Below are 16,576 nucleotides of genomic sequence, written 5' to 3' on the forward strand. Positions count from 1 at the left end.
GCATGGTCAGGGGGCAGCAGGGCAGGCCCTACGAGGAGAGGCTGAGGGACCTGAACCTGTTCAGCCTCCACAAGAGAAGGCTGAGGGGGGATCTAGTGGCTGTTTTACAAACTAGTCAGAGGGGACCAGCAAGCATTGGGGGGGTCCCTGTTCCCCCGAGCACTACTGGGAGTAACAAGGAATAACGGCCATAAGTTGATGGAGAGTAGATTCAGGCTAGACATCAGGAGGTACTACTTCACTGTCAGGGCGGCTAGGATGTGGAACCAACTTCCAAGGGACGTGGTGCTCGCTTCTACTCTGGAGGTCTTCAAAAGGAGGCTGGATGTGCCCCTATCCGGGGTCGTTTGACCCCAGGACTCTTTCCTGCCATGGCAGGGGGTCGGACTTGATGATCTGCTCAGGTCCCTTCCAACCGTGAAGCCAGCCTCCCTGGCATTGAAACACATGCAGCGCAGCAAGGAAAAAGTAAAAATAAAGCCAGAAACAAATGACTTGTCTGAATGTGGTCTTGTTTGGCCTTTTTAAAATTAGATAAGCTAGATTCCTTATTAATCACTGACGGTTGCAAATGATGCAAGTTACAGAGGATCATCTCCTTGGCTGCTGTAAATGGGTAGTTTCATTCACTTTGAGGGAAGTATGTGGATTCACAGAAATGATGGAATATCCAGTCCTGTATTTTTGAAGTTTATGTTATGAAAAATCCCTATTTTAAGTCTTTAGGTACCAGAACGTGTTATTAGAAGTAGGCATCCAACCTCCCCAGCAGCATGCACCTGTGCTTGTATCTCCTCACTCTGCCCTGCAGACTGCTCTCCCAGGGAACCTCTATTCCTGTTTGGGGCCCCTGGTATTGGCCTGGTCTTGCAGAGCAATTTCCAGGCCATATGCCAAAGAGTGGCTTAAAGTATCAGCTGCTTTGTCAATGATTAGCATCAGTTCAGTTTATTCTTGGCCTTGCTTGTCTGTTGCTGACAACTGGAAAGGTCTAGTTCTGGTTGGGTCGGGTTTCATACCTCATCCTTCACTTAACTAAAGTTGTGACAACAGGTCTGTGATGAGGCCAGAGGATTTTGCCCAGCAGTGCTGGTTAGGGGAGTAGGACTCTTGGAACATGTCATTCTGCTTTCTATAAAATCAGTATTTCAGGACTGTGACTGCATCAGAAGCTAGCAAGATAAACCTGTGAAACTAGCTGGTCACTTAACCAGCCAAAGAAACCTTTTCTGCTTCCCTTTTTGCCAGTTAAAAAGTTAGGACATTTTTAATTTAACTAATGCAATGGATGCCTGGTATGTAGTCTCACTACCAAGCTGTTAATTCATTTATGTAAGATTTTTGTCACTGGGTCTGGGGTATTGCCCAAATGGACATGAATAATTAGAGCTGTTGAGTTGATTCTCAGAAACTGCTGCAGCAAAGGAATTAATCACAAACCACGATTGAAGGCTATTTGTGCAATTGCTGACAGTAAACAAAAGAGTGCCTTTGGATGCAAGCAAGATTTCTTCTGTTATAAAGACATTCGCTTCTGCCTGCTTAAATTAGTTTATGAACAATTCTCAAGCATATGGGTGATGATAAATTATCACAAAGGGTGCCATCGAAGTAGAGAAGGGGGAACCAAGGCCTGTGACTTGTTGTCCTTATTCCCCCAAACATGGCTTAGAATGTGAATAGTTTGAGGGTAGCCTCCCCTTGTGGGGCTTTTTTGTTTTCCCTTGACTGTATTCCAGTTTTATCTTGGTAGCTTTGCCAGCTATGTGTGTGTGTTAGAAATACCTTCCTTAACCAGCTGCGCAGATACGGCTACGTGACAAATTCCAAGGTTAAGTTTGTTATGGTGGTAGATTCTTCGAACACAGCACTTCGAGACAATGAGATCCGCAGCGTAAGTGCAGGAAATCTGAATGTAACTTGCTAAATCATTATTTTTTGCTACTTCCACCGATTCACAAAATGCTGAGAAGCAAAAAAAAACAAGAAAAAAATCTGACAGTAATTTTTTAAGTTTTAATTATAAAAAAAAAAAAAAAAATCAAACCATGATCCTTTTTCAGATGTTCCGAAAGCTGCACAACTCCTACACAGACATCATGTGCAACCCCTTCTATAACCCTGGGGACTGTATTCATTCCAGGTGAGTGGGCTGCTTTTGATAATCATCTCGATTTTTGTTGCTTTTCTGGGACTCTGAGCTATTAGTGATAGCTCTATAGCATTTAGTGCTTAAGAATGGAACTTCAGTGGGTGATCAGTTTAAAAACTGGGAGCTGCAAAGCTCCTTTCCAAAAACATGCAGCTGTGCTCTCTTTGGGCAGTTGCTGTGTAATAGAAGGCTCAAGTCTCCACTCTCCTCATTAGAGACTTTATTTACCTGCTTTCCACAGGCTTTACCCTCACACCTGTGATACTAAAAATGCTGACTCAAAAAAAGGAAAAGAAAAAGCTTGTTTCCTAAATGACCAGATTTCTTTTTTTCTTTTCTTTTTTGATTGAAGCATGGGAAAAGTCATACTTTGTCTGCAGTCATGTTCACCAGACATGTCTAATGGGGCAGGCTGCAGCTATGCAAAACTCAGCCTGTGGGGAAGAGGCCAGAGCAGCTGAAGGAGTGCTGCCCATCATTTTAAGTTCTGGTTTATGGTGAATGGGAGATCCTGCTACTGCAGGTGGAAGATCAGGCTTCAGACTCCCAGCACTGAGTCCAGCCTGCATGCAAGGCAGCTCTGCTTTCCTTCTATTGAAGCTGAAATAACTGCTTAATGGAGCACCTCATTGGTTAAAAATAAAACTTCTACTTAAGCCTTGGAAAGCCCTTCTGTTCAAGAACATTAGTGGTTTCTTACCTGCTACCAGCACAGCTTTGTAAAAGAGCAATCCCAGATTAATGCTTTACTTTGTGCTCTTCCTTCTCTAGGGCCTTTGATAACATGGTGACCTCCATGATGATGCAGGTGTGCTGAAGCAACTGCTCCTATCCCTTCCCTTTTGTTGCTTGTGACCATTCTTTTGTACAGAGGTGTGTGTTTATGAAGTGCTATGTATATACAGCCTTTGCACTTCCTGTATATAAAATAAACCTGATACTAGCGGGAGCTACCCATGTCTGTCTCTCTTTAGCAAGTCACAGGGGAGGACTTGATAATCAGAGCTTAATTTTTTTTTCCCCTAACAATAGCAGATTCATATATTCCTCCTCAAGCATCATGCAGTATCTTTGCTTTAACCAACTGCTTCTTGTAGCCTTTAGAAGAGGCTTTACCAGTACTAAATGCAGCCCAGACAATCTGTTGCTGTAGCTGTTCCCACACTAGCTGCCAGTTGTACTGCTGAAACCACTAACAGCACTTCAACACATTTTCCAACTGCACTTATTCCAGTTTGGCTTCCTCAGTGAGATATGAAGTATGGGGAGCCTGCAGCTACCAAAAAGGAAAACAACAACAAACTGCTGCAAAAGAGGCAACAGTGGCTTTAGTGCTCAGTACATAACTCACTGGGCCTGTTTAAAAACCATGGTGTTAGGAGTTTAAGTGTCTTCACCCCTTAAAAACACTCCTTCATTTTATTGGAGGCATGGAGATGACCCATCAGCGACAGTCATCAAACCAAGATCTCAAAGGTCCCCTCCTGTGGAAGTTGAGGGAACACAGGAGCTCACACCCTGTGTCTGTATTATTGCTTAAATCCCATGTGATGATGGTTACGAGCCAAGACTGCAGTTGTACAACAACTTAAAGGGGGCTTTTGGCATCTGAGGGGTTGTTTTTGCCACCCCTCTACTTTTCCCTTAGGATCATAAGAACCCTTCTCCATTTCACAGCAGTATGTCAAGTAGCTGAATATCCTCCATGCTGTGCTGAGGTATTAGCAACAATATACCGGCAGCTATTTTTTTCTATCTACTTTTAGACAGCACCCAAAATGTGCAGCTGCTTTAATTGCATTAACCTAGACATAATTATACCTTGAGATCAGTTCAAAGAGCTAGGCTTTTGGGTCCACAGCTATTTATCATTGCTATAAATGACTGCAGTGTAAGGATACAGACTATTCTCATCAAATTTGCAGATGACACAGAAAAGCAGGGGGTTGCAGCCACTTGGAGCCTGGGAGGAAGATCCCATCTTGATAAACTTGAAAATGGGAGTATTGCCAGGCTGAAATTCAGACCAATGTAAGGTTCTACTCATAAGGAAGAAAAAAACAACCATATAGATGCACAAATCCAGAATAGGAGCAATATGCAGTTTGGCAGTAGCATTAGCAAGAAGCTTAGAGTGGCTCACAAAAGCAGCTTGAGTTGGGAATAGGACATTATTGCAAGAGGGCAACTTGGAGATGCAGTAAGAGAAGCTGTGTACATAAGATTGAGGTAGTGGTAGTACCACCCTCCTCCATGCTGGGCAAATGGAAGACGGCAGCCAGTTTTGGGCACTAGCTTCCAACAAGGCTGTGGACAGGCTCCAGAGGCAAGTGACAGAGGGGCTGCTGCAAAAGCCAGCTGAGGAAGGCTTGAAGGACCAAGGTTGAGGTGGGAAGGAGACATGAAAGCAGCTTGAATGTCTCCATGAAGATGGAGAAACATTATTGTCCTTTGCCAAAGGCAGGACACATGGCATGGGCTTAATCCTAAAAAAATTAGGGTGAGGAAAAAGAGTTGCGTTGCATTATCCATGAGCACGTATGGTGGACAGAAGGGGTGCTGACATGGCATTTTAGTTTTGGCAAGGTTTGCTAGTGAGTTAGTACATGTTCCCAGCTTAATAGGCAAAACGCAGTGAATGTAGGTAATACCCATCCTCTCCTGTTTTATTCTGAATGACTGAGAAGGCATCTGGACAAATGAAGGTGAATTAGTCTTAACTGGAAAATCAAACCCCCAGAAACTATAGGGCCACGCTTACCTCAAATAGGCTGGCCACAGCCATGCAACACGGATACATTGCAGCTATTGACACAGGCACTCTTATCAGTCCAAGCAGACAGCTGGCAGACCATTCTCAGGGATATATGGCAGCAATAAGGTGAGGGGAGCTAACACAAATATTACACTTATTTATCTACCACCTGCATGCAGACACACATGGCTGTGGATCTGATCTAGCATCCCCTAGCAATAGCAAAGTGAACTTTCATTTGGGATAATGATTTTTCTAGACAGCAAGAGCATTTATTTTTTAAAAAATTATAGAAATGACATTTACAGTTCTCTCTCAGGAACATAACACGTTAGAAACAGCAACTGTTATCCCACCCTCCCACCCCTCCCCCCAACAAATGCAACGCTATTTTTATAAATAGTTACACATAAAAGTGAGTTAAATCTTTTTGCCTGTCAAGACCAGATTTCAGCATTCCCTTTTCAACAAGTGATCTTACAAGACAGTCACTGCCAGGTACTTTGCATCTAAAACAAACTTATTCTTCAAGGATGAAGTCCCAGGGCTTCCCAAGTTTATTCAGAGAAACATGAGATTTTGGGATTTATGTTTAGAACTTGCAGTCCAAACTGTTAGATCCACAAGATTTCACAAGATCCAGAATGGAAAGCTTCCCGACTCTCCTTTGAAGCAGGCATGGAGAGGTCTTTTTTTATTCCCCAGACAACGGTACCTGGCAGTGTCCCCTCAGCTGTATCAAAGTTATTTTCCCTGCAGCTCTGGGGTAAAGGAATCCTGAACAAAGGTCCTGAAAGATCAGGGCAAGAATTAGATTAAAATTAAATTTTTAATGCCAAATATTAACTAGGTTTTTTTTAAACCAAGGATAATTTTCCTTTAAAAATCAGCCAGTCAAGGTGCATGTGGAAGGGAGACCAGGAGGAATGGCTTGTGCCAGGCAGCTGCTAAGCATGAACCCCATATGCTTAGCCCTTGCACTCCCAGCCTGAAACAACAACTGTTCTCACCACCTCGGGCCTTGAGATGAGACCTCCCCACTGTGAGAATAGTGTCAGGAATAGAGGGAGACTGCATTTAGGCCCCCTGCAAACGCGCCTTGTTTCTACGGGCTGGATTCAGACCCAGCCCCTGGGAGGTGCAGCTCAAGAAGACACTCCCTGCACCCCCCGGGTTCTGGATCAGCTTCCAAGCAGGGTTTGCGAGTGGGTAGATCTCATGCGCTGACCGGCATTAACACAAGCCTCATCAGAGGAACAGGGCCAGGCACGCCTCTTCAGCCACCCCACCCCAGGATGTACGACAGGCCTATTTTAACAGCAAGATCAGAGGTGAAACCCAGGCAGTCTTTATAACTAACATTTAAAAAAAGAAAAAGGTGGTGGGATGGGGGTTGGAATCTGACTTAGCTGCTTCACCAAGGGTTTTTCCCTTTCACTCCCATCAACAGTTCAGGGGGTAGAAGAAATCCCACCTCGCTTCCAGGATCTGCTTGTGCCCAAGAGATATCCCACCGAGTCTGGGTACTGGTCAGCTGAACGAGTGGGTCCCAGAAAACAGAATTCAGGGCACCTAGCTCTTGTGTCTGGACCCCTGAGTGTGGCAGAGAAAGCAAGATGCCCCTGACAGCTCTGGTCCAGCTGGCACATGGGCTGACTGCTCTAGGTGCCCAAACCCCGTTTCTTGCAGCTTCTACAGGATGAAAACAGCTATGCGGGGAGCTCGGTTTCTCTGTTCCAGTCATGCCATGCTCAGAAACGTGGGGTTGCCTCCCAGGGAGATGAATGGGCTCCCTAAGAATGACCCGCAGGGCAACCCCAAAATGCCTGGAAAGGTGCCAGCATGGCACAGAATACAGCACCCCCTTTGCTGCACCCCACACAGACAAGACACCCCACACTTCTTTCTGCTCACCTAGGTTCCCATTCAGCACCCTGCCACCCCTTTTGTTTTTTTAAATGCAGTCCTGTCGCCATCTCCAGCACAATCTTGTCTTTGTCTAGTAGGGAGAATACCACGGCAGTAACCGTCCCCGGCTCCTGGACAAGATCAAACACAGCGTCAGAGTGCACAGCCAGTCCCTTATAAAAGCAGAGCGATGCCTGCTCTCCAGCCCACCTGAAGCACGGGCAGAGGCCCAGGCCTCACGGGCAGCATACCTGGGCTCTGTGCCCTGCACCAGCTGTGCGCCCTCTTCCTGCAGCAAACCCTCCGCCCCCAAGGAGAAAACTTGACTAGAGGAAACCTGTGAGCCCTCCCACCCCTGTACCCTTGGTGGGATCCTTCACCTCCCCTGCTAAGCAGCACAGCTTGCTGAGCCTGGAGTCAGAGCTGACCATTGCAGACTCTGAAGCACCCCAACGCTGGTGGACTGTGCAGGAACCCACTGGGAGCCCGGAAATGGACTGGAGCAGAGCAGAGCCAACCCAGGAGCAGGCTGAAGGGGTCGTCCCTCCCAGCAGAGGCAGCGTGTATACAGCACACCCCTGGCCTGAAGCCTGTGCTCTAATGACTGGTCCAGAGCTGGATGGATGTAGAGTACTAGGCTGGTGCTTAGCATCATCTCCCAGCACTGGGACGGACCAAGGAGAAGCTGTCCTCGTGGCAGTGATGAGCTACATTTGGCTACCAGGCCACCACACGCGAGCCCTGCTTGGTGTGGGTACACCGTGATGCTGTGCTCCACCGCTGGCCCCCCAGCAGCAGGGACCGCCGCCCTCACCTGTACACCCTGCCGCGTGGCCAGGCTCGCTGCCCTCTGCAGAAGCTTGCCCCATAACACAGGCCCCCCCTGCTCTGGGCACGGCCCCGGAAGGCGCCACGGTCGGTCGTGCTGATGCCTGGCATGTTGGTCCTCTTGGGCAGCACCTAGGACACAGCCAAAGGCTTGGAGCTTGCCCCCTCGCTGCCCCGGGGAGCAGGAAACCCCCAGCTCCAAGCACACGGGTGGCATGTGCAGAGGTCTTAAATTTGCCAGCAGCTGGGTGGGATGGAGCACACGGCGTCTCCATTGCCCAGGCTACAGAGCACAGCCCTGACTGCCCCTGCTGAAGCCAGGTGCCTAAACGACAGCAGTCCTCATCCCCTGAGCTGCGCTTGGGAACCCTTGGCCAGCCTGGGCACCGCTAACTTAGCCCAGCCTGGCACAAACCTGGAAGACAACCCCCCAGTCACTCCCGCCAGCCTCACCTTGATGACCCGGCCGCGAAACACACTTTCGTCCAGTGCCGCAGCCGCCTTCGCTGAGCTTTGGTCTTCAAACTCAATGTACGCGTACCTAGGAGGTGACAGGAGGACAAACCCCTTTGCTCTACCGCTCCTAAGGGCGCCAGGGAACAGCCCAGAGAGGATGCTCCAGCCGGCTGGCACCAAGAAGGTGACAGCTGCCCATCCAAGACCCTGGCACGCCGCAGCTAAAACTGCGGTCATCCGTGTTTGGAAGCATGCTTGACACCAGTGCAGGTCCCCAACCCATGGGGTTACTAAGCCAGGTTCTAGCTAAAACCTCAAGCACAAGCCAGCAGCTTCCAACCCAGCTCTTCCTAAGCAGACGCTCTGCTGCGTGGTAAAAGTCAGAAGAGGGACCTGAAATGGCTGCTAAGCTTCCTGCTGGCTCAGGGGACTTGGAAACAAGGGGAAGCCTCCTGGGAGGCCAGGCTGCATCTCTGCTGGCTTCAAATAGCCAGTGAACAGCCCGCGGCGCCCAGGCAGACCCCGCTGGGTCTGGTGCTGATGCTCTCCCATGGCCAGAGCTTAGGTAGCAGCCCGTCCAGCACGAAGAGCCTCCTCAGCACTTGACTAACAATCCCCGCTTGTCTGGTTCAGACAGGGAGACTTCCTTGCCAGGGAAGCCGTGGAAGCAGCTGGCACAGCATGCAGGGCAATCACCATAACACATCTGTGCACTTGTGGTGCAAAGGGGGCATTTACACACGGGGACCCAATATGGGATCTACTGTGTCGGAGGAGCTTTCCTCTCCCTCCCCACATGGTGAGCAATGGATCCATGCCGTAGCAAGGACCCTGACTCGTTGCTGGACCTGCAGACAGACAGCTCACTTATTGCCCCCATAGCTTCTCGTGAGTTACTCCACTAGGAGCACGAGCATGTGGAGAGATGCATGGACGGGCACCCTTCCCGGAGCAGGCAGCTCACCCCCATTCACTCAGCGCACGAATACGTGGCTGGGTTTATACAGCAAGGCAGGGCTTAGAGTGGCTATCCCCAGCCAAAGCCAGGGAAAGAGAGACCGGGGGGTCAAGGTCTGGAGAGTGGCAGAGGCCTGGGGGGTCTCAGAACAGCGCGCACCCCCTGCACCATCCCAGGTGCCACCAGCCCAGCTGACCCTTTCGGATGTCCGGAGAACTTGTCGCAGAGGATGGTAACGCGGTTGACCTGCCCGCAGCTGTTGAAATGGGACTCCAGCTCCTCCGCTGTGCCACCGTAATCCACCTGCCAAAGCATGCCCCGCTCAGCCACGCACCAAGGGCATGGCCCAGCCTTCCACCCACGCTACTCATGCCTCGTTAAACAACGCCAAGAGGCCAGCTAGGAGGCATCCCTTTCCTAGCTCCTACACAGGCAACTCTCACCAATGACGTGAGCCAGTGGCAGCCTGCTGTGCTGGGCGCTATAAATCGGGAAGTGGCTCAGTGCCAATGTCATTGCAGCCAGGTTTGCATCATGCCAAACAGGTCCTGTCTGCAGCATTGGAGGAATAAGATGCGACCTGCATGCTCTGAGGCTGCTCCTATTGCTTCCAGCATTGCCTGGGGTTTTCTGCATCTTTGAGTCTGGATACAGAGCTCCTGTTACTTCAGATCCAGCAAGTTATCCAGAATCAGGTGAATGCCACTGAAACCTTTCTGTGCACATTCGCTCAAGTCCAAACCCATGCAAGCTCAGGCAGCACCGGACAGTTTTTGTCTTTGCATTCATGCAATGATTCCCATGAAGGAGTTCACTGGCAGGAAGGGTGCTGGAAGCTGCGCACCCCCGTATTCCCCCAGCCTCCAGTTCACAAGGCCTACAAGTCACTTCAGTCGGGCTTACACCTGGTGATCCATGGTACCCAAATCCCACTCCAGACAGATGCACCCAGTCCCAAAAGACAGGATCACCCAGCTGGGGAAATGGAAACCGCAGCACATGATAACAACTCTGATCAAACCACTCAGGATTTTGAAAAGCCAAGACCTGCAGCCAGCCCCTTGCAACAGGTGGAAATCAAGGAGATGAGTTTGAAGCAGTAAATTCAAGACAGCTGCTCCCAGAAAGGGGCTCGAGGAGGCTCCAGGTACTCATGGCTGTTAGTACAAGGAGCAATGGACCAGCTGAGCTTTTTGCCCAGAAAGCCACCAGTGCTTTTCCTTTCTCCCCACTTACGTTTCCCACATAGACAGATCTCTGATCAGCCTTGATTTTTTCCTCTGCTGTCCTAGGAAAGAAAAACCCTGCCGGGACAAGGGAGACTTTAAAATGACCAAGCTTCAGGGGCTGGTACTGGAGACCCCGCAACTCACGCAGCCCACCCTGATGCATCCCAGAGAGGCACCCCCACCGCCTAATGGCCCCTGCCCCAGCGCCCAGAGGCTGCAGCACCGTACCTGCCTCTGCTGCCATGAGAAGGTGACTCTGGGCCTCTGCCTGCAGCTCCTTCAGCCGCTCCTCCTCCTCCTCCATCTCGCGGACCTTGGCCTTGATGGCTTCCAGCTCCTAACACCAAGCCGCAATGCCATGGGCATGAGAACGCAGTGCCCGAAGGGGATCCTGTGGCAGCTGCTCCCCCTGCCCATCCTGGCTATTCTCAGTCTGCAGCACCTGGCACGGGTGAGTTTTGCAGGGAAAGAGGCAGGGTTTGCTTGCACCTTGCTCTTAGGCAGTTGAGGGCATTGGAAAGCGGGGACATGGAGGAAGAGGAGCCAGGGGGTTTGGGCTCTGCGGTCCTCACTGCCGATCAGAAAGGCACAAGATGGGGCAGGCTGCTGGCTCGCTCACCTGCCGTTTGTTCACACTTGCTCCTGGCTTACAGGAGAGATTTCATCTCCTTGCGTATGCTTTGGAGAAGAGGGGAGTCTAAGCAGCGTGTCCTAAACACCACTGCAAAACAGCGTTTGCTGGCAGCGAATGCTCCCCTGCAGCATTTGCAACTCAAACAGGCTGGAGGGGAGCAGAGTTGCAGCTGGTTGCAGACAAACCAGAGCCACGTACCCTAACGAAGCCAAGACTGAAGGTGAGAGCCGAGCAGCACGAGGGGCACCAGTGGCTCCGAAGCTTGGGAGCTTTTGTGAGCTCTACCCCGTTTCTGTGGGTCTGCTTCGATTTACTCCCTTAGAGACCCAGGAGTTGCCTCCAGGTCTGGGGCATCTCAGGTGGAGGAACAAGCCTGCTATTAGGGATGCAGGAGCAGAAACCCCTTTGTGCCAAATACTCTGCAAAGGCTGGATGGCGATATCACACTCCCTGCAGGTGCCTGTGCTGTGCCTGGGCTCTGATGTGAAGTGGAGTGCCCCTACCACCCCTTTGCCTCACCCTCTTGCTCCAAACTGGTGTTGCTTTATACCCCACTGTATGCCTCAGCAAGAGAATTAAACCCCCACTGACCCTCCGCTGCCCTGGAGACTAAATCCCTGGAGGGGTGATAGTCCTGCAATGCCTTCCCACGAGTCCCCCCCACGCACCTAGAAGTTCAGACATCCCCTCTCAAGGCAATGAGGAAGCATCATAGGGCAGCTCTGTGTGGCGCCGCAAAGCATCATAGGGGCATGGTCCCCGGGGTGCTGGCAATGCTCACGGGTGCACACAGCCCCCTAGGCAGGGCCAGGACCTCACCGCTCCTGCAAGGGAGGGGGGTCCTCTCCCTTTGCCCCCCAGCAGGTCCCAGCTAGGACAACATTAACCTTTGCCATGGATGGTCCACTCACCGGGTCCTCCACCTCCAGCTCCTCCATGCTGTCTCCCTCCAGCTGGCTCAGGTCTGAGACCTCACCCGTCTTCTGCCAGGTAGCCATCTCCACCGCATCCCAGGAGCCCCCCGTCACCAGGGCCCCCGCAGGGTCTTGCCACCAGATCCCAGAGGGGTCCAGGAAGAAGGAGCTTCATAGGGACAGGGAGAGAACCAGGCAAGTCAGAGCGGCGTGTCCTTCAAGCACAGGATTCATTGCTACCAGATGTGGTGGAAGCTGAGAGCCAGATTCACCCAGGGAGCGGGTACGTGCTTGGAGGAAAGGGGCATTGGTCTCTATTGAGCAGGGAGCGCGGGGCACGGTCAGACCTGCCTGGACCCTCAGTGCTGGAGGCTGCAAACAGGAGAGGAGCAGGGGAAACCCAGCTCAGACCCAGTCCACACACCCTTCCAGCATCTGCTCTCATGGGAGACTGGGCAACATGGACCCAGGGTCTGATCCAGCCCCTAGCAATTCTCACGAGCAGCCGGGGGAGCGGCAGGGCAGGTCCTCAGGCCAACACATACCCAGCACGGTCTGGGATGCTGCCTGGCCCGTGGGGGTCTCCTTGGAGCTTCCCAGGACCCCTGTTCTCCAGCAGCGTTTCTCAACCTTTTTTGGACCAGGACCCTGCAAGGGAAAACCCCTGGTTTCCCGTATTTTTCTCCTTGAAAGGAGACAAGAAACTCTTGTTAACATTTGTTTGCAGCCCTTTCATATATTCACTTTTGCATCACACCCCATGGTTGTGAGAGACGCTGCTCTAAAGCAGGGGCTGGCCCGGAGCCCCCCAGGCAGAAACAGCCGGGTGCTTAGTGGGCACCTGAGACCTGGATCCGCAGCAGGTAGGACAGGGCTGCGCCAGCCCAGCACCCACCAGTGCCACGAGCCTTACTGGGACATGCCCCTGCCCCATTACCCTGCTCCCAGCCTGGACATCGCAGCTCCACCAGCAGCCCCCACCTGCCCCACCACTTCCCCCATTTGATACATCAGCGGCCAATCACGGCTTGCCCTCCCAAGGAGGCGGGGCCTCGGGCTGGCTTGCCCAGTGGTTGCAGCTGTGGCTGCCAGCTGCTTGCCCCTGGCACAGGCTGGCTTGCAAAGTCCCAGCAGGACCAGCTTCATAGCCCCTCCGGCACCCCTGGGAAGCTTATCCTGACCTGCTGGGCATGCTGCAGGGTGCTGGGGGTTGGTTGTGCACCGCCCAGGGAGCAGGGTCAAGGTCAAGGCTTTTGGGCTCCTCAGCTGAGGAGTACACCAGGATGAGCAGCTGCTGCGTCCCACCCCAGAGGTGGCTGCACCACCCTGCAGAGGCAGCACTGCCACCCAAGTCATTCAGATTAGGGGTCCCCAGGCCTCCAGGAGGGGAGCCCCTGGCAGCCCAGATCCAGATGGGGGTGCTGGGTAGGTCTGGGGGCTCTGCCAGCACACCCAGCACCCTTCCCTGGGGAGGAGTCCTGGCCACAGACTGGAGGGGACTCATGGCAGGAGTCGCCCCATGAGGTCCGTGTGATCCTCTGGTGGCCCCAGAGAGCCCGGCTGGGAACGCGCCCTGCTCTGGAGACCTGTCCTGCATATCCCAAGCACGAGACAACGCAGAGCACCAGGGTCCCTGAACCCAGCCGGCCTCGTGGCCCAGGGGCCTGGGGTCCCTGCCCGAGCCACGGAGGTGGCAGTGTATTTTCAGGCAAGGTCCTTAGGTGTGAGTCCCATCTTGAAACCCTACTCCCATAAGAGGGTTTAAAAACTCTTCGTGCAGCAGAAAGAGCCTTCGTGGGGCTCCTTGTCTACCCAACCCCTTAGAAACTCTTCGTCCCACAGGTGTGAACCACCCTCTCTCCTTTTTCATCCCTTTTATTGCTCCACTCATCCAGCTAGACTTTCTTCTGCCCCGTCGCTGCTCCTGGTCACTGAAGCTCCTCTTTCACAGCCCTGCCAAGTTGATCTGAACTCTTTCCAATGAAGTGATATTTGGTTTTTTTGCTTCTTCAAACTGAATCATGCGGTGCTCAGCCCTAGCATATGAGTCACACTGCTAGTTTCTTTTGAACAGGAGAGAAATGTGTGTTGTTTTAGAGGTGATGATGCACCTGGCCGTGTTGCACCCCCCTTTTCAAAATGCTAGATCCACCCGAGTCCCCCGCTAGCATCCAAGATGCAGCAGGGCTGAGCCCCCCTCCACACCCGGCTGCTCGCCCGGGGAGGGGGGCATGGGACCACTGCAGCCGAGGCCTGGGGGTGATAGTAAATCGTCTTTATTACACAGATACAGAGTTAAGAACAGACAGAACCTGAATCATAATGTTTACATCTTTCACAGGTCAAACATACAGTACACGTAGGAAACAGCGAGGGGAAGGGACAGCATGCCGAAAAACTCCGATCACGGCGCCATTTCTCTGCAACGGCCACGGAAACCAACAAACAGCAGGGACGGGGCGGGCAGGGCAGGACGCGTGTGTGGGGGGCTGGACTTCTGTTTTCTCCCTTCTCGGAGCGGTTTTGGGATGTGCTGAGGCACCCAGCACCCCTCCTCCCTCCCATTCAAGTATTGCACAGTTTCACGCGGCAGTCGGCTCTCCGGCTCTATGCGTGTATGCAGCAGACGAGGGGGGCACCCCCACCCCCGGCATACATCTGCTGACACGGCAGAGTTGCCCCGAGGGTGGGCTGGGCTGGGCTGGTCTCCCCTGAATCTGGCTGCATCCCAAGCCATGCGCCCCAGTGGGGTGACGCTAGAGCACCTTGCACTCCTGGTGGCTTTGATTCTTGTGCAAGAATTTGAACAAAATCCTCCTGGGTTGCAGCTGAGCTGCTAGAGCCGGCCTGGACCCCGGGAACCACCGAGTAGAAGCCTTGAATCCACGTGGATTTGGGGGCCGTTTCCCCTGCTCTGCGTTTACATCTGCTTTTTGGACGCTGCGGACAAGGGGAGCTTGCTGCTGGGGTCTTCCCCCAGCAACCCAGAAGCCGGGAAATGGCTTGGTTCATCCCCAGGCCCCTCCTCAAGACAGCCAGGATGCAGGGATGGCAGAGGGGGTCTCCCTGAGGGCAGGCATCACACTCCTAATCCAGCAGCCCTGCGTATAATGTCTCCGAGAGGCGCTCCCCTGGGGTCTGGCTGCTTGCAAGAGGCAGGAGCGGGGCAGGAGCATTTGGCCCACAAGATGCAAGCCCTGTGGGTCCCTGCAGCCCTGACCTCGTCCCGGGGGCAGCTGCCAGGGTGCTGCGCACCATGCCCAGCCACGAGAACAGGCGGGGAGCTATGGGACAGGGGTTCGCTAGGGTGCCATCTGGACCGTTGAGGAGCAGGCACAGCGGCGAGACAGCGCAGGCGGGAATGGGGCTGACCTGGCAGGAAGGGGCTGCTTTGGTTTCAGCTTGGATTTCAATTTGGAAACTGAGGAAGAGGAGGTCACCATGGAGATGGGTTCGTGGCGAGTCATGCTTAAAGCCCAACAAAGCGCCTGTCTCTGCACCGGCCGCCTCGCCCCCACCCCGTCCGTAGCCCGCTGTGCCCCTGGGCTCCAGCGCTGCTTGGCGGTAGAGCTGCCTGTTGACCGCCCTGCCCCATCACAGGCCACGGCCCTGCAGGCCCCCGGGGTGCTGAGACCTCAGCCTGGGCGGCAAAGGGGCCCAGCCTTGGCTTGCCTGCACGCACCCTCTGCCACACTCGAGGGAAAACCACCCTGGCTGCTTTACCAGCAATGCCTGTGGCTGCTGCATCGGGCACCCCAAAACTCTGGCCTGGTCTCGGTCTCTTCCCGCGCAGCCTGGGGGTGCCGACGGCAAAGAATCGGGAACATGCAGGACCTGGGCAGGCAGGTTGGCCATGCCATGAGTCGTGACCCACCACCAGCGGATCAGCCCAGACCCTCCCTCACTCCCCTACGCCCTGGAGCTGGCCGCTGGCTCCTCTCCTGCAGCTCCCCTCTCCCCTCTTCCATCCCGCTCCTGCCGTGTTCCCCCTGCCCACCTGGCCCGGAGGCTGCTAGGACACCGACCCTCTCTGCTTTCAGCTTTGGGTCCCGATGCCATGTGCCTGCACAAACTGCCATCCTCGATGCTCTGAGCTGCACTGCCAGCGCGTCGGAGATACAGCAGGCAGGAGCCCGGGCAGCTTCAAGCAGCTGGCATGGCAGGGCATCCTGGATGGTGCAGGTGGCCGGTCTGGTTGGGTGGCTCCAGGGAGGAGGCCCTCGCCTTCCCCTCTCCAACGCCGGGCCTCTGCCCTGCTGCGTGGCGCTCTGGCTGTGCTCCTCCCGGGACGGCACGGGCGAAGCAGCGGGTTTTGCAGAGGCAGGGCTTCTCTGCTGGCTACGTGGGCTTTGCTGCTTTCTTGGGACCCGGGGGCTTCAACGCTGGCTTCCCTCAGTCACCCAGGCATGCCCAGCAGGGAGACGTGCATCTCTTGCTGCCCCCCGCTGCTAGTCGATGCGCCCAACAGAGTACCCTGTCCATAGGGTCATGCGACATGTCACCGTGATGGGGAGCAGCAGGGCTAGCAAGCGAGGGGGCTTCTGGCTGTGGCAAACTAGCAAATAAATGCAAGGTCAGAACTGACGGGCGCTCAGAGCTGGGAAACTGAGCCCCGGGCTCCGTGGAAATCAACCCCAAAGCTCCCCCTCGCCTCCGCCCAGACAGCTGACAGGGTGGGGGGCAGTGGGGACAGACCAGACCCCGGGGCATGATGGCAGGTCCTTGCCACCCCTCACTTCCAG

General features: G+C 53.6%; 2 protein-coding genes across 3 annotated transcripts in view; one reads left to right on the forward strand and one right to left on the reverse strand.

Moving 5' to 3' along the window:
* TRAPPC2L (trafficking protein particle complex 2 like) overlaps positions 1-3,101 on the forward strand; it is a 4,542-nt gene extending 1,441 nt beyond the window's left edge. For both annotated transcript variants that reach the window (XM_019536036.1, XM_019536035.1), the window contains 3 exons: positions 1,807-1,894; positions 2,064-2,143; positions 2,924-3,101. In XM_019536036.1, coding sequence (XP_019391581.1) covers positions 1,807-1,894; positions 2,064-2,143; positions 2,924-2,969 — 214 coding nt within the window. In that variant the 3' untranslated portion in view covers positions 2,970-3,101. The remainder of the gene's footprint in view (positions 1-1,806; positions 1,895-2,063; positions 2,144-2,923) is intronic.
* Positions 3,102-5,586: 2,485 nt separating this feature from the next.
* PABPN1L (poly(A) binding protein nuclear 1 like, cytoplasmic) lies at positions 5,587-12,268 on the reverse strand. The gene is made up of 7 exons (XM_019536037.1): positions 11,832-12,268; positions 10,494-10,623; positions 10,294-10,337; positions 9,254-9,360; positions 8,097-8,184; positions 7,630-7,775; positions 5,587-6,946 (listed from the first exon to the last, which is right to left on the reverse strand). Exons 1-7 carry the CDS (start codon positions 11,916-11,918, stop codon positions 6,907-6,909), a joined length of 642 nt encoding a protein of 213 aa, XP_019391582.1. The 5' UTR covers positions 11,919-12,268; the 3' UTR covers positions 5,587-6,906.
* Between the last annotated feature and the right edge of the window lie 4,308 nt (positions 12,269-16,576).

The sequence above is a fragment of the Crocodylus porosus genome, unplaced genomic scaffold, assembly GCF_001723895.1.
Source record: "Crocodylus porosus isolate Cpor-Errol unplaced genomic scaffold, CroPor_comp1, whole genome shotgun sequence".
Lineage (NCBI taxonomy): Eukaryota > Metazoa > Chordata > Crocodylia > Crocodylidae > Crocodylus > Crocodylus porosus.